Here is a 21,061-nt window from a genome sequence, read left to right on the forward strand (position 1 = left end):
ATATTGTGGCCCTGATTCATCATCAGGAAAGATTCAAATCTTTAAGCTCTTTTTTCTTGTGCTATTATTATTATCATTATTTTTAGCCATGCTAGTGTCAGCCTGTCAGTCAGTCCACCCCTGTGGTCCAGACTGAAATATCTCAGCTGTTGTATGGATTGCAATTAAATTTTGTACTGACGTTGATGTTCCCAGAGGATAAACCCAAATGTCTTTGGTGATTCCCTGACTGTTCCTCCAGTGCCACCGTTACAGCAGATTTACATTTTCAGATTCACATGACACATCTCAACAGCTGTTGGACGGATTGACACAGAATTTGATACAGATGTTCATGGTTCACAGATGATGCATCCTGATAAATTTGTTGAACCTCTGACTTTTTATTTGCATCCATCAACCGGTTAAAATGCCAATAATCTACAGTTTGGTTTGTGATCAAAAACAGAATAAAACAAGAATAACATGAACAATTCAAGTTTATACTGTTATGTTTGGTCTGTCCCAGCACCATGAAGAAACAATGGACCACTTCAGTTCAAAGTCAGATTATACCAAAATTGTTCCACATTTGAGCAAAATGAAACATGGTATCAATAGACCACACATGTGATTGCTGATCACAATGAAAAATAGTTTCTATCTGTTACTTGATCTCTTATAGTGACATTTATCTGAAGAGTGTTTCATTCGTCCCTGCTCTCCCCTACTTCTTTTGTGGTGTAGAATATAATGGGTGTAGCTTACAAATACCATAAAGTGACAGAGCCAAGCCTTCCCATTATTAGGCTTATCATTATCTGTTCCAGGAGCCAGGAGGGGGTTTAAGCACAAAACGCCACAGGGGAAACACACACCTGAGACACGACAATGCTCCACTGCTAATCTGTGCTGTCAAACATACACACAGGCACAGATGCACACAGATACATAAACACAGGGCATGGGGAAGTGGTGACAGTCTTTTCTCCCTGCAGCCCAGAGCCATGTACAACTCATTTTCTCACATAAGCACACACACAGACATGCATGCAAAAAATGATGTGAATAACAAGAGGAGAGGGTGGGAGGCAACTAATGAAAGACTGGAGGAAACAGCATCGAGGGATGAAGGGTGGAGAAGAGAGGGATGTTAGATAATCTGACAGTTGTCTCAGTAGTTCGAGACGGAGTGTCATACACTTTACTTCTCTGTGACTGGAGAAAATGGGCTTTGTGACAAAGTGACTACCATGTGTGATAAGACCTTAAAAAGGAAAAGAAAAATCTCTGATTTCTATGTTTGTAAAATGAGGAGCATTTTTGCTATTCGCTTTGTTATGAAATTAACACTGTTATTGATTTGCTCCTAATTCATTTACTGCAACTCAAGGATTCTTTAACAACTCCCTGACATTCATGCTAAAGAGGCAACACAAGGACTCAATTCATAAAGACAACACTTTCCCCGCAGATATGATTTCATGCTATGTACAAAGTCATAGGTCTCAACACCATCAATATGTCTGATGTTTTATATCATTATTTACTGAGAAATTGATGAAAGTGTTGAAAACTGCCACAATGTTGAGGAAAGTGATAATAAAAATTCCTGGATCTGCCTCTTTAATCGGCACCCACACCCCATCCCTCCACCAAGGTGCAAATCAAATTCAGTCCTTTTTGCGTAATCGACAGACACAGGTGAAAACACAACCTCGTTCATGGAGGTAAACAGGGAAGGTGTATTAGAGTAACTGGGAAGGAACAGTTTGACTCCACAGGGTTGATGGAACATTTTAGATTGTATTTGCATTTTGGACAAAAACAAAATGTAAACATGTACGTTTTTGTCATTGGTCATTCTCTTCAAAAAACATTTTTTTTCTTGAACAGTGAAGGTAACACCTTCAGCATTGACCATACAATAATATTTATCCTCACACCAGGATTCATTTTGTTGGCCCTTCTTCGTACAGTTCAGTCTCAGTCTGGATTCAAACTGAAGCATGAGAGGAGGAAAGGATGCTCACAGGCTGGTCGCAGCTTATGCGGAGTGCTGGTCCACACATGTCCACGTGATGAGCAGGACTCAGACCCTAACCTGATTAAGACCAAGCCAAGACCCACTCAATTAATAGGACCGATTGACTCGTGCAGTCCCACACAGCTGCTGCCTTTTCTAGGGAGGCACAGCAGCAAATGAACATTGATTGAATTATACATGAGGTTTACGGTGAGTCTTCGGAGGACTCAGTCTTCTGTTCTCGTGCTCTCTCTCCCCAGTTTCCTCCAGACTGTAATCTGTACAAATTAACAAATTCAAAATAATAGTTTTAATGAGAACCCTGCATGACTCTGCTGATTACAGAATATAAAGAAATAAACACAAATTCACAGGGTGTGTAGTCATTTCACAAGTGTATGTGCATGTGTGTGTCTATATACGTGTTGTTCTCATGAGAGGTGCTGGAAACAATCTTCGTCATGAGTGGGGCCTATAAATAATAACCTTCCTCCATGTGTATGATTCAGAAGCTGTGGTGTCTAATTGCAGGGTGATGCAGCACTTCAGGTCCATACTAAGGTGTGTGTTTGTTTGCCCCTTGTTAACAGTCACATGAAACTTTCCTACAATTACCTGAAATTTTCTCTGAGTCGACTAATTGGTAAAGTGACTAATCATTAAACCTTTTAAGTGAATTGGATGTGTGCTATGATGTGACTCATCCACATTCAATCTTGGTCGCTGGTCTCAAGTCATTCCACAAAAAAATGATCCCAACAGGGTACACAGATTGTAATTTGTGGAAAAAGAAATACCTGTCATCAGTTTGGTATTCAGCATCAGCTCATTGCTACTGTCAGGTCTGAAAGGAGTGCTGCTAACACTGAAATTTTCAAGCCACTGATCATCTACCAATGCAGACAAGCCCTTTAATATATGAGCAAGGTCTCCTTCAGCCAATTGCAGATTTTGCTGGAGCTTTTAAAATCCACTGTATGGGGGCAGCCCGGTGGTGGAGTGGTTGGGGCGCATGCCATTTGGGCGCAAGACGCTCTTGGCGGGCAGTCGCCGGTTTGACTCCCGATTGGTCCGACTCTTTCCTGCATGTCATTCCCCTCTCTCTACCCCCTTTCCTGTCAGTCTCCACTGATCTCTAATAAAGGCATAAAAAAGCCCAAAAAAATATAACTTTAAAATCCACTGTATGATGCAGATTTTGCCCTGTGCACCATCTCTGCTAAGGTGTAATGTTTGAGCAGGAACAAAAGCTCCCACATTTTACACGTCTGTGTTTTATCTGAAGTGTTGATCTCCATCAGAAGATATATTTGAGGTTTTAAGAATCAAAAACCATCTCAGTGGGTCCAGGTGGGCGGGGCTTGGGACATGGCTGAAAGCAGTGACTGCTTTGTTGTGACATCACAAAGTTCCAGAAGTCCTGACGGCTGGTTTTAAGGCTCAGTGTCTGAATACAGGCTGTGTGCATTTCTCTGTGGACTGAGGCTTTGACACTTTCACAGTATTAATATAGAACCTAGACCTGCTTTATTATCAAAAACAGATGGACATCTATCATTATACTACACGGGACCTTTAATTAAGTGTGTGCAAGAGTCATTTGATGGTGCGGTTTAAACCATGTCTTTTCTGCTCTAAACTTGAGGGTCCTGAGACATTTCCAAGTGCAAGGCCAACTTTGCCCAATTCCACATTCAGTCAACTGAGACACACAGAACAAAGGAGCAGCCACATAAAGCAGCTAATAGTCTTCTATAAGAGAAAATGAAGAGCCTTCAGGTATGTGAAATAAACACACACACACACAGACATGGCAGGATTCACTGGGACACAAAACATCCATCAAATGCATAGACAGACGTAACTGGCCTTGTCCTCCACTCGTACTGAAATGTTTCATTGAATGAGGAATGAATGCCACACCGTTAAAAAACACATAACTGCATGTTTGTCACAGCTTTTGATTTATATTTAGACATCCAAATTTCCCCCTCCTCCCACTGGGGTAGCTACACACTCTCCCATCCCACCATCCTGCACACAACTCCCGCCCTCCCCACCCCCACAGCCTCTCATTTCAGCCCCTCTCCTCCTCTGACAAGCAGAAAGGCCACGATGAATTCTTGACATCCATGCGAGTTAATTACAATGACTGCACATGTACTGCTGGAGATGTGTAATTATCAGCACCTCGGCAACTGGAAGGCCTGTGTTTTCACCACTCAAGGAAATAGACCACTGCTTTACATGATGAGGGCTAATCTACAGAACAGGATCATTTCCCTACAGCCAAGCCTGTGTGAAGGCTGTGTGTTTCTTCTGAATAATGCAGAATAATGCGGGCTACATGATTACAGTGTTTGAGACCTGAAGTATTTGTGGACTTGAGTGTTATATGGCACATAACATCAGAGAGATGATTATGAGGATAAAGGACAGTGCAGCTCAGAGAAGCTGAAATAACCACTCACTTTGCCTTTCAAAGTTAGAGCATTTAAATATTCTGTGTTCAACGGCAAGTAGTGAGAGGCACAATTGCAACTGCTGTGTTTTGTCAGTGTCGAAAGGAAAGGAAAGGAAAGGAAAGGAAAGGAAAGGAAAGGAAAGGAAAGGAAAGGAAAGGCCTTGGAAAAACCTTGAGTGAGATCTGGATCTGCCTTTGAGCGACTTGTTCGCTGCGTGGTCGAATAATCTTTTCTATCAGGCTGTCACACATAACTGGTTTAGGGGAGACACTCACCACACTCACAGACTCACACTAACTCCCGTCACCCGGAATGATCAGCGCAGAAGGAGAGACAAACAACCCGACCGCTATATAAGCATCTCTCACCCGCCCACCTACCCAGCATGAGCCAAACACACATGGGCTTCTCATCGCATCTGTTCACAAGACACCCTCGCCAGAGAAAAAAAAAAACGGTCTGTACATCCTACCTCCCTCTCTCCAGAATCATTTCAGCTGCTGTTGCTTAAATAGCCTCAGTGTTATGACAGAGAACAGAATAAAAACAGGATTTGTGTCAGCTCATTGGGAGTGAAGCGCTACAGCTCTGAGTGGGCCTCAGACTGTGAAGTGCAACCTTTTTCTGGTGGCTGGCTGACTAATACAGACAATACACAGTGAAGCCTCAGCATGTGCACAGAACACACACACTAGAGGTGATGGAGCCTGAATCATAAAACTACAACGACAGGCTCCATCACAGCTGGTCAAGAAAATAAAAACCCTTCATGCATGTGGCTCCACGTCACCAGTCCACAACAACACAACACACTGTTTATGCATGTGTGCACTGTGCATTTGTAAAACTTACAGGCCAACCACTAATTAACTCCACTGTGTTTGTTAGGCCCATCATGACCTCTTGTTGTGCAGATCATATCGTCTAAGAAAACACTTTTCAGATGGACACATTGAAGAGACCCACTGAATATCGTTTCAACTTTTAAAGTTTCACCGAGGAGAAAATTCCTGAAACATTCCTAATTGTATATATGAACATATAAGGTTAGTTCGCCATATAATGAGTTTGTTCATTGTTTCATCGTGTTTTGAGAAAAAAAAAAAGCTATAGACTAGTTCAACTGTGTGGAGCGGGGCCACCAGAACGCGCTTGTTTGTTACTCACGGGTGCCATCGAAGCGGGTGGCGATGGTGTCCAGGAAGGTGTTTTGTGGGGCCAGCAGCCCTCTCATCACCGGCATCCTGCTCCGGGTCGACTGGGTCCTCCTGCTTCGGCGCCCTGGGGCAGCGCTTGACTCCTGCTCGGACCCGAAACTAGGCAGGAAGCGAGAGGTGCCCGGTGCGCATCCCAGCCCCTGGAGAAGCGCACCGATCCGAGATACGCGCGGCGGCTCCACCTTGGCACCGCGGGGGTTGTGACCATAATCAACTCAGCAGAGAGCGAGCATTATCCGTGGGATGCACCTGTGCACCTTCCAACGGGGGTTAAAAAAAAAAATTAAACCGGCGGTGTGTGTTGGCAAGAAGCAAGAGCGCTGCTGGAGAGAGATGAGGGTGGATGGAGAGACTTTTTGGTGCTGATGATGCGTGGAGTCAATCTTATAGCAGCAAGCTCCTCCTCAGCTCCCTCTCTCCCTCTCTCTCTCTCTCTCTCTCTCTCTCTCTCTCTCGTTGCGTGGTTATCTTGCCACAACTGAGAGCAGATGCAGAGTCACATGACGCCTTTCAGGTCTTGCCAAGCTGCGGTCTTGTTTCAAAGTGGACGTGGGAGACAACAAAGGGGTGGTGTTTGGGGGGCCGGTGGCCTTTCTCCTCTTCCCTAAAGTTGACCCCAAACCCTTCGCAGGGGTCGAGGGCGTCTTCAACAAGAAGCAAGACCAGCGCTGTTAATTATTGCTGAAATTCTACCTTTCAGCATCTCACATTTCCCTTAATTCCGCTTTAAAGTAGTAGTAATATTATAGGATGAACAATACAGGGCATTCTAATTCATTTTAACATCTTATAATAATAAAATATAGGAAAACGCTGTGACCGCCTCCTCAGGACCACATGGCTCCGTGCAGGTGGGCCCTCACGAAGCCGCAGCTCTCATTGCACAGTGAAATCCTGCCATCTTGTGGTTGCACAACATAAGTTGAAACGGTCAAAGTATATAACACGTTAATATTTTTGTGAACATATTAAAAATATTATTTAGATATGCAGTGGATTGCATTTTAAAGTCCAGGTTAATTATCATTTAAAGTAGAAAGCCTGTTAAGTGTATGGATGCATTAAAAACCTCAGTATTCATTCAGTAATAGTACTGAAGGCAGTAGACACACTTTTTTTACATTTAAATCTAAATTTAAAAATAGAAAAAATTTTGATTTAGCTTCAATGACCATGTGAGAGGGTGAATATGACAGGCTGACAACCTGAGCTCTACCAGTCCCAGGCAACCTGCTCCCCCCTCAGGACTGCTGAAATCACATTCAGATAACTCAGACATGTTGCTCAACACTTTGCATTGTTTAACCATGTGCTTGCTTTAATGGTTTCCCTGAGGACGGCGGAGCTGAGGATGTTTGGTGGTCTGACACATCTATGATTTGGAGGTCAGTCTCTCTAAATCTGCCCAGACCCCTTTTGAAGTTGATATTGTGCTCACATAGTTCATGTTCCTAAAAACATCCAAACAGACACACAGAAATCCTGGGGTCATGTAGTCGGCTACACTCCAGCAAAGGAGCTCTGGGTAGTCGACAGGGCAGATAATGAAGCTGCTGTGTAGAGTCTGCTGCCTGCACCACACTAATGGGAACTTGGAGGTGACATGGTACATATGCAGTGAGTGGGGCACAGTGGTTGGAGGCTGGAAGCCTGACACTCACACTGAATTTCCATTTCTTATTATCTCACAATATAAAATGAATTTCAATATGTTTAAGCAGAAAACTGTGCAAAGATTCAGCGTTCAGTGGAAAAAATGGGCTAAAAGCAGAAAATAAAAATGGAAATGAATAAGCTAAATAAGTTGGGGGTAATTTAAGATTCATACCGATGACTATGGCATGGTGACAAAGTGTTCATCAATCATGCCATAAAACTTCCCACTGGACGACAGGTTCTCCTGTCCACAGATTCTCCACTCCGTGCCCCCCCCCCCCCTCCACTGCTGCTAGCTTCATTTTTTTTTACAAAGCACATAAGCTAATATCATCAGCAAAACTGGAAACCTTCATAATTCTCCCACTATCACGTCACTGGTAGGGCTAAGCAGTGCAGTGACCGTTCACTTCTCACTGATCAAGGTGTTCGTCTGAGCTGGCGTGCCTCTGACGTCACCGTCTGCAGCAGCGCACAGCACATAGGGGGCGCTGTTCCACCAGGCTCGTTCAGAGAAACTCCGGGAACTGTGTTGTCATTGCCAAGTGTACATTTTCTGGCAGCAAACTTTTAATTTCTAATTTCTTTAACTTTGCATGGAAAAAATGGATTTAACATCATATCTGTCTGTAATTTTAAATTTATCTAATTATATTTAACTAACAATCCCCCCAAGATGTTTATTTATCTTTTTTTTTATGTCTCCATTAAACTTTAAATAATTATCATGAAATATTTATTTATTTATCTATCTATTTATTTTTACTTCATTAATTTGTCTTTGTTTATTGTATTGTATTTTCATTTTTTTGTATCCATCATTACTTTCATTTGTTCATGAGGGAAAAAACTAATTATAATGACGTCAAAAAATCGACTTTTAATGAATTTAATGAAAGATATCTCCCGTCTACGTGACGTTTTGCAGACCCCGCCCGATCATATCCCTCCCCTCCTGCTGTGTGGGCTTATCTGATTGGCTGTCAGTGTTTCCCCCTTCTCTCTGATTGGCTAATATCTTGTGCGTGCGGCTGGGAGGTGGAAGCCGGCCGGGCAGTGTCCTGCTGCGGCTCCAGTGCTCTCAGCTCGGTTAACCAGCGGTACGGCTCAAGACGTCGCCCTGCCTCCTCATCTCGTCGCTGTTTGTGTTGTGCTCGTTTAAGTTAAAGAAGGTAGGCGTTTGAAACATTCAATGAAACGGTGCTCACTGCAGAGCGAAGTAGCGGTGACGTACTAGGAAGTGTCATATGCTAGATTCATATGTGTTTTCACACCCCTCAGTTATCAGGCTACGTTGCTCCAGCGCAGTCAGATCGGAAACAGGCCAATGTAACGAGACGGAGCAAAACTCAAACGATCTCTGTTTTACGTTCGAATAATGGGCTTCGACCTAAGGTCAGGTTTTATAGAAATGAAGTCGTATACAGGGAAACCCGACATGATGTTACTTTTAGGGCCCACGGCTCCTTCCTGTTTTCATGTTTCTGTTATTTAATGCTATATTCATATGTATAGAAAAAACTATTGCATTGCATTCCTCGTCTGGATTGACAGTCTCCTCCCCATCATACGATGATCAGCCTGTCTGCAGACTTATGTAACTTCATCCCCCCAAAAGGGCAGAAATCTACAAGTTGTGAAATTATAAAGCTATTGTGTAACCCCACCTATCAATAATGCAAACATGAAACGAAAAGATGATTTAAGTAATTTCATAATGAAAACTGAGCTAGGGTGGACTGGCACCAGTTAATCATACGCCTTGGTTGTTTATCTTACTTTAAAGGGCTCAATCTAAGGAGGATTATAGACTTAATGCTGAGTCACTGGTCTGGCTACTCCTGGGGTGTGTTTTGAATGAATTCATTCATTGAAGAAACTGTAGTGTTGCGCACAGAGGAGCTTTTTTCCACTGGGGTGTCAGTGTTGGGCTGCAATTGAGGATTATTTTCAGCATCAATTAAGCTGCCAGTTATGTTATCTATCAATCAATTAATTATTTTGTTTATAAAATGTTTTTTAAAAATAACGTTTTTTTAAACATTTTATAAACATGTTATAAAATGTAAAAAAAAAAAACCCAAAAAACGTCTGAGCAGATTCCAATTGTTATCCTTTGTTACTGGCTGACAGCCAGACGGTTCAGACTGGAAAGAAGGGTTACAACTAAAACATATTTGATATGATTGATTATTCTTTTTTCTGTAATCATTTAACAATTTACTGTATAATGCAAACAAGAGCAATCAGCATATGAAAATTAATCTGATCTAATGGAATAATTGAGGAAATGAAAAGCTGATTAATCAATAATGAAAATAAATGTTAGTTGGAGCCCTACTTTCAACTTTTTTTGTCAGATCAAGAGTAAAAGAAACGTATTTAATTTTACAGTGATATCACATAGTAAAGTATGTTATTTTAGCTGCCACCGTCTCTGACATGTTCTCTCCTTTCTCCATCTGCGTCTTTGTCTCTCGTCTTATTTCTCCATCACTGTCGGTGTGTTTGTCCCCTGTGTTTCCCACCAGGCTCTAAGATGTCTCAGAAGATCAAGGCAGGCTCTGTGGTGGAGATGCAGGGAGATGAAATGACTCGTGTCATCTGGGAGCTCATTAAGGAGAAGCTCATCTTGCCCTACCTGGAGCTCGACCTGCACAGGTGAGGACACCTCAGTGTAAAGACCTCATGGTGTGAAGGGAACTCAAGATCAGCTTTGTCTTTCAGTTGCAATCATGTTCCTTTTACAAAGTGCATATGAACTTGTGTCTACAGAAACACTGATGCAGACTGTGCTCCCCAAATGTGCATGCTGCAACTGAATTTTTAATACACTGCTCTTTGCCTGAGGGGAGGGGTGTACTGTGGTATCTCACACTCCCAGCAGGGACGACTAAGTGAGACCGAGAATCAAGTCACTGTTGTGGGTTTCTCTGTGGAAGGTGTGAAGAGATACTGATGAGAATATCTGATAAGCACCTAATGAAAAGGTTTGTGGGTTTTATTATGCATATGTGTTAGCTTTAGTTTAGCTTGAGCCCTGTCTCTGACAAACAGGCTCCTCTAACGGTGTCAGTATCTCACCTACAAAGCTGAAGGGACAGTGTGTAGTTGCGCAACGTTGTGCTGCAACAAATGACTATTTTCATTATTATCTGCCTTTATGTTTGTGAGTAATCAATTTCCAAAGATTACAAAGATGCAAAACATAGAAAAATAAGAAAATGTTAATATTGGGGAGGTTGCAAACAGCTTGAAGAATGACAATTAATCGACCAAAATAGACCATATATCTGACAGTGGACTAATTGTTTAATCAACTGATCTTTGCAGCTTTACAGCACTGCAACAATCATTTTCTTTTATTGTAATTATTTTATTGCTCTTTGCCTTCCCCTTTCAAAACACTTTGTAATGGCTGATTTTGATAATCGGCTACACTTAAGCTGTGTGAAGATCATTTACATTGGATAATTACTTTGTCTATAAAATGTCAGAAAAAATGTCCAAAGCCCAAAGATATTTAGTTTTTAATTGTATAAAACAGAGAAAAACACAAAATTCTAAGTCTGGAGAAGAAAAATCAAAAAATGCTCAAAAAATTACTTAAACAATCAATTTTCAATTATCTAACTAGTCGCCAGTTAAATCTCTGTCAGTCACTTCATTGACTGATCATTGAAGCTGTACTGTTTTTATAGCTCAAGCACAAAACCATCTGAAGTTGTAGTAATCAAACTATTTCTCCTGATTAGGGACTAAAACTCGTCATTGTATGTCATTCGATTAAGCTTTTGAGGGCGTGATACTGATCACTGATTGGTTTCCTAAACATTTGTTTAGGAAACAGTTTGTTTTCTGATGGGGGACTTTGAAGATCACCAGTCAAATAATTTTCCACTGAATATTGACCATTTACAGCCCCGCAGGTGACAGGAGAAGCCTTTCATTCGACCTCACTCTTCTTCTTATCTTTTAAATGGACTTTGTTCTAGGTTGTCTGTTATTTCTATGACTCGTAAGTTCAGATCGCTGATGTTTACTTCCCAAATCATGGTGTGGACAAACAGTTGAAACACTGTTTTGACTTTAGCTTCCTTTTATCAGACAGATTTGTTAAATATTTTACTGTATTTTCATGTATCCCATTATAAAAGTTAATGATTTCTTTGTGCAACAGGTCTCAGTGGCAAACATTTGATGACATATGGTGTAATAATCATTTTGCTGAAATAACGAGGGAGTTGTCTTAAATCAGGCCACTTGAAAATCAAACAATAATCCAACGTCATTCAGTTGTCTTCAGGAAATCTTGCTCCTCTTTAACTTTGAAAACACTTGCAGGTTTGTGCAGATTCAGCTTGAATGGCAAGATTTGTTGTGTGTGTGTCCATTTCTTGAAGGGCAGGTTTTCTGCAGGTTTCTCTGCCCCAGTAAATTCATAAATATGTCGAATATGATGAACACAATCAAACAGAGAAGAAACAGAACAGATCAGGCAGCAGGTTGTTGGACCTGAACCTGTTTGTTTAAAGCTTTCTCAGTCCTTAGTGGTATGTATCCAGTTAGTGATCAGTTGTTGAGCGTCCCATTGTTGTGGCTTGGTGTTGGCTTTCGGGGGAAGGGGGGTTTGAAAGTGGGTAAAAGGTCATGACTGCTTTCTAAGTAAGCCAATGGGTGCATGAGGATGCACATCAGATAGTACTTTAAGGCAATGATAAGCACATTGAGCTTAGTCCAGTTGCCAGGTGAAGTAAACATCCTCCTCTCACTAGTTTGTTTTAAAGCTGCAAGGTTCCTCAAGTGTAACAAGTGGAGCAACCTTTCCTCCTCTGCTGGCAGACAGCCTGTCGTTGCACAATTAATTCCTTGTTTCCTTTGTATTTGTGCTGCAGGCTGCTTTTGCAGATCTGAGAGTAACAGTCAGGCACAAAAGAGGAGCAGAATGAGCAAAGTTTCAGCACTACCAAGAAAGTGGGCCAGCAGGTTAATAACTATTCTTGATGCTAACACAGTTTCAGGTCTTGCAATGAATATAATTAGCCGAGATGTAGAGTGAATAAAGCCCCAGGAGGAATTCCAGTTATTCCTCAAGCTGGGAACAAGCTCACACTCTCTTTCACAACACATTCATGTCGTCTGTGTCCTTTGACAGAGTGATTACTGTTCACATCACGATCATTCACCGCCCAGCTTCAGTTAAATAAAAAAACACTTTTATTGCTTCGTTAGTTGGTCCTCCGGGGCTGCTGTGCTGGTGTATACTGAAGCGTAAATAATCATGCCTCTTCTTGAAACAGACAGCGGTTGTTTATGGCACCCCGTGCCTCTGCTTTTGAGATTATAAATGGTCTCTGTGTCTGTTTGGTTCATTTCTTCTTCCTTATATCTGTGTTTACTTTCTTACTTAGTACCACACAAATATACACAGTTGTGTTCATGTTTATTTAGTACAGACCAAAATAAGTAATGGTTACTATTATAGATTCTTGTTTATTTCATGTTTGATCAAACATTTCCACATCTAATCATGAAACTTTTCTAATCTTTAACATTTTACTGAGGCAAAGTTATTTATTAACACTGATGTAACCTGCAGATTTGTACCAAGGCCTTGGAAGGCAAGTGAATAGTTTTTTTTGGTTTGTTTTTTGTTTTTTCACCTGTATAAACAACTGGTGAGAGGCAAGTGATCTTTCTTCTTCGCCCCCCAAAAAAGTAGATTTTTTTTTTTGTGGTGAAAATAAAAAAAAAAAAAAAAAATTAAAGTTTTTTTTATCTGTGAAAATAGCCCCCAAAACAAAAAAAATCACTTGCCTCTCTGGGCTTCCGTAGTTTGCCATATTTTGTTTCTTTTGTTGTGGTATCTTAACTGACACTAACGAATTTTATTGGTATAAACATTTTATTGTATTTCCAGGACATTATGGATCCATGTCTTAGCCTTCACTGCAGTACAAGTGGTTCAAACTCTGCTCTCTCTGACTTCCTCCTGCAAAGCTATGACCTGGGCATGGAGAACCGAGACGCAACAGACGACCGGGTGACGGTTGAGGCAGCGGAGGCGGTCCGGCGTTACAACGTCGGCATCAAGTGCGCCACCATCACGCCGGATGAGAAGCGAGTGGAGGAGTTCAAGCTGAAGCAGATGTGGCGCTCACCCAACGGGACCATCCGTAACATCCTGGGAGGCACAGTGTTCAGAGAGGCCATCATCTGTAAGAACATCCCCCGCCTGGTGCCCGGCTGGGTCAAACCCATCATCATTGGCAGACATGCACATGGAGACCAGGTACCTCATTAGTTTGCAGAACATCAGGTGGCCTAATTGCTCTGTAGAAGATGAAGAAATTTGTTTCTTATTCACACTGAAAACCTAAAGGTCCCATATTTTACACTTTTTCTGTGTTTTATTTGAAGTGTTGATCCCCATCAGAAGATATATTTGTGGTTTAAGAACCAAAAACCATCTCAGTGTAGTTTTACATCTCCTCTCTCAGGCTTCTCTCTGGAGCTCTAGTAACAACAGGTCAGTCAGCCAATCGGAAGAGAGGATCTGAGCCTCTCTTCTGATTGGCTGACTGTTTTCTGAATGATCTAATAGAAATATAACAGATTTCTGGTAAACACTCAGAGAAACCAAATCCCACATGGTTGGTCCAGGTGGTCATGGCAGTGACTGCTTTGTTGTGACATCACAAAGTTCCAGAAGTCCTGACGGCTGGTTTTAAGGCTCAGTTTCTGAATACAGGCTGTGTGCATTTCTCTGTGGACTGAGGCTTTGATACTTTCACAGTATTAATATAGAACCTAGACCTCCTTTATAATCAAAAACACATCTACCTTTATACAACATGGGCCCTTTAAAAAAACATACATTTGCATGAGAGGTGATGTTTTTCCTCAAATTAAATTTCTGTCCACAAAAATGTGTAAATTGCTAAAATATCCTACGATGAGGCTTCAGTAGTTGTTTTTGTGCTGTATTGTATCATAAAATACTATAAATGATTATGTCTCACTATATTAAAGCTGAACACGATGTTTACTACAAAAAAAAAAAAAAAACATGGCCTACAGTTGAATTACTCTTCAAAATGTCTGCTTTGACAGTCTCTGGTCTAAGCTGGGCATCAGCCTGATGTAAGGCTGAAATAATCCTGATGTGAAGGGAAGTGAAATGATGGGACTGCAGCTAAAAGGAGCAACTCTGACAGTTTAAAAACCTTGAGAGCTCCTTTATTATCTGACAAAATGAATATTACTGCTGAAGCAGCCTGAGACATATCATTTCCAGCAAACCTCTGTGACAAACTGCGTCCTCTCACTTTCAGCTCCTGTATGAGCTTGGTGAGCTGCAGTTATGTCAGACATTGTAGGGATGTCAGCAGAGACTGCATCAATAATTATATCCCCCCTGCTGTCCTTTGGACTGTAATGAACTGCCTCTGCAGCAGGACAAGTTGCAGCAATGCCAAAGGACTAAATCACAGAGAAGCTTTTGGCGCTTTGCCAAAGTCAACAGTTCCCCCTCAGAGGAGAGAAATCTAGGTGAAGTGTCAGGAGGCTGCCAGTTACATAACATCCCATGAGTGTTAGTGGTATGCATGTTGTATACCCTGTTGACATGCTGTATCACCTGACACATCTAGTCCTGCTCAGGTGGTTATGGCTGTCCTGGTTATTGTTGTTTGAACTTTGGTCAAACACCAGTTTAGAGGACAGGGGTCGTACCATATCATTAAAAGCTGTTGTGTTGTTGAGTGGGGTCAAACAGCCCTTTCCTCTCCAGTATTAACCCTTTGTCTCTCTCACTGTGACAGTACAAAGCCACAGACTTCGTGGTGCCCGGGCCTGGGAAAGTGGAGATGACCTACACACCCACAAGCGGAGAGCCAGTTAAATTTGTTGTCCATGAGTTTGAGGGTAAGACCAGAACCGGCCCGATGTTCAGTCCTGCTTCAAACACTGTGCCACATGTGAAACCTCCGCTAATTCAAACCTGGCTGTGAAGTGGGTCAGGAAAGATACACAATGTCTCAGGTGTGCAAATATACATCAGTGTTAAATGAAGAATATCAGATGTCAACTATCGTAATGTAGTAGTGTAATGTAGTGTCAGTCAATATGACCAAGCTGCACATTTCCCACTGTGTACATAATGTAAATGGGAGAATATAAGATACGGCTTGTCTATTATGTTGTAACTATTCACCTGTTCTGGTTTTATCACTGTCAAACACTGGGCTTAGTGAAATAGTCAAGTCAACTTTATTTCTAGAGCACATTTCCACACAGTCTGAGCTGATCACAGTGCTGTACAAAGGGCATTCAAATAAATAAAAGCAAATGTATAAAGTAAAGCTCAAGGAAAACATATTAAACATACTGTATACAGAAACATATAAACATACTATGAACATTATGAACATGAAAACAGACTAAAAGGTTAGTGAGCTAAAAAGACCACTGAATAAAAATGTGTCTTTAGCTGAAATTTAAAAGCAGAGATAAAGGGAGCATATCTGATATCTGATGGCAACTGGTTCCATAGTTTTGGAGCTGGACCTGCAAAGGCTCTGTCACCTTGTAGTTTCAGTCATGACCATGGGACATATGCCCTGTTCAGGCCAGGTGCTAGCATCTGTCTCAGGTGATCTGAGCACACATCGACAGCTCTGAGCTCAATATTTGACTATTTCTAATGGATAAAACCTTATTTCACTGTGCACAGATTTGCTCAACCCCTCTGTACCGCTCTCTCTCTCTCTCTCTCTCGCACGCACACGCACACACACACTGACATCGCACCTGTCTGTCAGAAAAAAAAAACACATACCTGTTTATTTGCATATTAATTGCCTATATTACCCATATTGCCCATATTAATTAAAAGCAGGGAAGTGAGGTCAGATCACAAGTGGTCACTGGAGACACATTTTAAAGTCGGGTATGAACGGGGCCACACAGGAGGGATGAGCTTTCAGATCTAAGAGATCGAGGAGCTGAGTGCCAATTCATAAGGTCAGAGATGCTGAGTCATTAAGAGCCTTAAAAGTAATCAGCAAGGTCTTAAACTGAACAGGGAGCCAGTGAGGAGAGGCTCAGACTGTGGGGGATCTGCTCAAGGTTTTTAGTATCAGTTAACATAATGGACCAACCGCAGGGCCAGGTAATGAAGACTGTGGAAGGCCTGAATACAAATAATTACAATAGTCCAGCCGAGTGATAACGGCGTGGATTACTTTAGAAATGGTTCTTAACAGATAATAACTATTTTTAATAAGCGAAGTGATGTGTTTATCAAGGCAGAGCTCAGAATCGAGGCTCACACTCAGGTCTGTAGAGGTTTCTTCCTCAGTCTTTCCCCAAAATAGAAAGACACATACTACAGTGCACACAAAATAATGAACACGTCCACACATACAAGGTTTTGCATGTTATTTGTGACAGCTCTGTGTGAATGTGCTTTATACATGTACTTGTGTCGGTGTGTCTGTCCAGGCACAGGGGGGGTAGCCCTGGGGATGTACAACACAGACAAGTCCATCAGAGACTTCGCCCACAGCTCCTTCCAGATGGCTCTGGCCAAAGCGTGGCCCCTCTACCTCAGCACCAAGAACACCATCCTGAAGAAGTACGATGGCCGCTTCAAAGACATCTTCCAGGAGATCTACGAGAAGTAGGGACAAACGCCCACAATCACACGCTCACCTTCTGTCCGTCAACACACATAGCAACACACATAGCACCAGATGTAGATCACAACTTACAGGTGTTGTCCACCCTCTTGTGTGTCCCAGGGAGTACCGTGCCCAGTTCGAGGCCAAAGGCATCTGGTACGAACACCGTCTGATAGATGACATGGTGGCCCAGGCCATGAAATCTGACGGAGGCTTCATTTGGGCCTGCAAGAACTATGATGGAGACGTCCAGTCTGACTCTGTGGCACAAGGTTGGATATGTGAAGAGCTCAGAACCTCAAACAGCTGAGGATCAAAGATTTCCTTTTCTTCATGTGGTTTTCTGTGACCCTGTTTCAGGCTACGGCTCCCTGGGCATGATGACCAGCGTGCTGATCTGTCCCGATGGACGCACAGTGGAGTCTGAGGCCGCCCACGGCACAGTGACCCGCCACTACAGACAACACCAGCAGGGAAAAGAGACTTCCACCAACCCCATAGGTAGGAGAAAAATAAAGGTCCTGTTAACATAATCTGTATTAATATGACACACAGTGGACAGAACGAGGATGTCCTTACACTGTGCATGTGTTCGCTGCAGCCTCCATCTTTGCATGGACGCGGGGTCTGCTCCACCGGGCAAAGCTGGACAACAACGCAGAGCTGCGAGTGTTCTCTGAGGCGCTGGAGGCCGTTTGCATCGAGACCATCGAGGCTGGTTTCATGACCAAGGACTTGGCTATCTGCATCAAAGGGCTGCCAAAGTTAGTCTCTTCATAATCTGTCACTCAGTTCATGTCTCTTCCTCAGGTGCTGCAGCGTTCCTCCTGGAAATAACTTCATTTCACCCACTGACGTGCGACTGTCTCAAGTCTAGTGCAACATCAGTGCATTTATTAATATGAACCCCAAATACTTGAAAAGAAGAAAGTAATGATGTTTACATGCTTTTATTTTCTATGATAGACAGCGTGTTTGTAGCAAGCAGAGGGTTTGTTCTGGAGTCAACACACAACAGAAACACAAACAGCCACAGTTGACCCTTCACAGTTCGAGTCATTTTTGTCTCCAGAGCTATTGGAGCCTTCTTGCATTTTAAAGGAGGTGCACGGCAGCTTCAGCAGGAGTCTACAACATACAGCTGTATGCAGATGTTTGGGCAAATACATGTTTTGTTGATTGTGAAGTGAAAAGAAGTAAACACTTCTAAACCCCCGCAGCAAAGAGACATTAAAAATTGATGCACATTAACTTTTTATTTCAAGTAATTTCATGAAGTGTGGGGCTGGAAATATTCTCTGTGGCTGAGTGGGAAACATCATATGATAGAAGAAATTTTGGACGCAAACGCCATGATTTCTACAACAGTGACCTCAAAGTCCACCATGAAGTCACATACACCCCCTGACTTGAACATGACTGAAGATCTGTAGTCGGATCTGAAACATAAAGACTGAAGTGATCTTCTTAAAATGAATGACACTGTTGTGCTACTGGGTAATGTTTAAACCTGACTGTCACCTGCTCAAGTGAGTGACGTCATCTCATGTGTTATGATTGGTCTCAACTGGTCTCAACAAGCCTCACTCAGTATGAAGTCATTATGTGAAACAGTAGAGAAGCTCGGAGACGATCCTAAAGTCAGTAGCGTCTCCTTTAAAACATCTTCACATGACCAGTTTGTTTGAGTAACACTGATGATCGCTACTGTTCAACCTCAGCTCTCCCAGGCCTCTCGTCTTCTTCTTCGTGTGTTAGTATTTTTTCCACTAGGCAACTTTTCAGATACTGATGTCAGGGATGTTGTGTTGTCAGTACCTCCCATAGTAAAGTCAGAGACAGTGGAGAAAGGGGACGGTTCACTTTCAGTTATTTCCTGTGACCGTGTCTCCACCCGCCCCCTCCTTCAGGAGACCAGCGTCAGGTCTGAGCAGAACATTCTGACACCAAAATGTCATTTTTCAGATGACAGATCTGGAGAAAATGAACGTTATTCAGACCTGTCTCTGTCTCAGCAACACACTCTGTGAGATCTGGCAACACAGACCTCTCCTCTCTCTGCAGCCGTCGCTTCCCAACCACAGAAGAAGAGGGAAATCAATGAAACCGTGAATTAAAAGTTTAAACTGAATCAAAACCTTTCTTTGCTTAATAATACTATTACTGTTATTATCATGTAACTGTTTTTGGAGGGAAAACAGAGAGAATCATTAGACAGATATGACGGGGTTGATCAGATATTAAGCTCGTGGATAAAAAGGAACGGCAAATTCAAACTGTATCTGCAGTTGTGTCGTATTGTTGTTATGCTCTGACATGCACAAGCAATCCTGACCACGCCCACTTAAGAAACAGGAAGTGTCCACCATCTCATAGTATTGGCGCTGCCTGGAATGTGTCATCTTCTGTATGGAGTATCTTTGTTCTCAGTCCCATCTGCTCCCCTCCTCTCTTCCAGCGTGACACGTGCCGACTACTTGAACACCTTCGAGTTCCTGGACAAGCTGGCAGAAAACCTGAAGGCTAAGCTGGCCAACCAGCCCAAGCTGTGATCTGACCTCCCAGCCTCTGCAGCCTCCACACAGACACAGACACATTCAAAACACATGCCTCACACACACACACACACACACACACACACACACACAGAGACGTCTGCACAGCTACTGGAAGTAACACTGGAGCAGGGAGAAGCGCACCCAGGACTCCAGGAGATCAAGTCTGACCTCACCGGGAGTCTGATGGAGCAGGGTGCGTCCAGAGGAGAGAGGAATGGAGGCGTCTGATCAGTGTCGGCCAACATCCCAACTAGAAGACAAAAAGCCAAACCTGTGACAGTGTAAACACAACTCAAACATTAACAGTGTCCAGGAACGAACGTCACCGGACAAACGGCCTGGTGGCTCAGTGACCTTGTTTACCCTAATTGCACTAGGTCCCCTGAAGTGAGTGCGGTGTGTGTTGGCAGTATTTGTTGGTGATCTGTGCAAGACAGGGGACAGAATCAGTCCGAGGGAGAAGCTCCAGACCCTCACTGCCTTATTCGTTTTGTGTCATTCTGATCATCTCCCACATCTTTGTAATGTTTTAACAATACCTCAGACAACATCATATGTAATAGTGGCAGGTAAAAACCAGAGCATTAGCACCGTCAGCCTGTAGTTCACTAATGAAACCAGTCTCCATGGTAACAGGCACCATGAACTTTTTCTGTAATGCATCATGAAAGACATAATATATGCTCTGACATTTTAAGCAATCAAACAAGACTTCTGACTCTTCCTACACGGTTTTTAAACAAAATGATTCCGACTGCAACACTTGTAGATTTTGTATTAACTTTACTACAGTCACACTTGGTGAAGAAGTGTATTTATTTGTCCTTCTTTTGTGTGCGCACATCAACATCTTGATTGTCATCAGTACATTTCCTGCCAAAATATCTTCATCAAAGTCTCCATCTGTTGGTTTGTGATCAACACTATGTCCATTCCTCTTGGTGACTCATAATAAATGAGTTCTTGAAGAAACGTGTGTCGTTCTTTGGGCAGAGCTGGATTACTTTTGTGAGGCCTTCAAGTTAGATGGTCAGGTTGTACATTATAATGAGTGGTCTTACAACACAGTGTGTGTTGATGTAGTCATTTCTCCTCATCCAATGATTATTCTGATGACATTATGTACAAGTACCTCACCACTAGATGTCTCTACTTAGTAGGCTTGGGCTGATTTGATAACATTGAATATCACGATATTTCCCACTAAATGCAGTATTTTTCATAATATCAATACATTGCGATATACATTATTATTCCCCAAGATAATATTGTATATTGCGATATTTGGGCTGAACTGTATAGAGATATTAATTTTGGATATCACCCAATACAACTCTGTCATTCCCCTTTATAAATACATGATGGTATGGTTACTCTGTAGAGAGTGACCATCCCATCAAAATTAAGAACAAAACACAGGCTCCTAGTTTTACTCCTAACAAAATCTAATAATTCTTTTGTTTTGAAACATTTTTTT

The 21,061-nt window shown here is 42.2% G+C and overlaps 2 protein-coding genes across 2 annotated transcripts in view; one reads left to right on the forward strand and one right to left on the reverse strand.

The window, feature by feature from the left end:
• Positions 1 to 6,395, reverse strand: part of kcnh3 (potassium voltage-gated channel, subfamily H (eag-related), member 3) — a 145,519-nt gene extending 139,124 nt beyond the window's left edge. Inside the window, exon 1 of the mRNA XM_071483864.1 lies at positions 5,638 to 6,395. Within this exon, the coding sequence (XP_071339965.1) occupies positions 5,638 to 5,713 (76 nt within the window). The 5' untranslated portion in view covers positions 5,714 to 6,395. The remainder of the gene's footprint in view (positions 1 to 5,637) is intronic.
• A 1,962-nt stretch (positions 6,396 to 8,357) lies between these two features.
• idh1 (isocitrate dehydrogenase (NADP(+)) 1) lies at positions 8,358 to 20,556 on the forward strand. The gene is made up of 9 exons (XM_071483950.1): positions 8,358 to 8,515; positions 9,875 to 10,004; positions 13,344 to 13,635; positions 15,167 to 15,269; positions 16,848 to 17,025; positions 17,147 to 17,298; positions 17,387 to 17,527; positions 17,628 to 17,790; positions 19,485 to 20,556. The coding sequence occupies exons 2-9, from the start codon at positions 9,883 to 9,885 to the stop codon at positions 19,576 to 19,578; spliced, it is 1,245 nt and encodes a 414-aa protein (XP_071340051.1). The 5' UTR covers positions 8,358 to 8,515; positions 9,875 to 9,882; the 3' UTR covers positions 19,579 to 20,556.
• Positions 20,557 to 21,061: the final 505 nt, after the last annotated feature.

Source organism: Trachinotus anak, unplaced genomic scaffold (assembly GCF_046630095.1).
Source record: "Trachinotus anak isolate AG129_WGS33_773 ecotype Australia unplaced genomic scaffold, CSIRO_AGI_Tana_v1 ptg000001l, whole genome shotgun sequence".
In the NCBI taxonomy this organism is placed as follows: domain Eukaryota; kingdom Metazoa; phylum Chordata; class Actinopteri; order Carangiformes; family Carangidae; genus Trachinotus; species Trachinotus anak.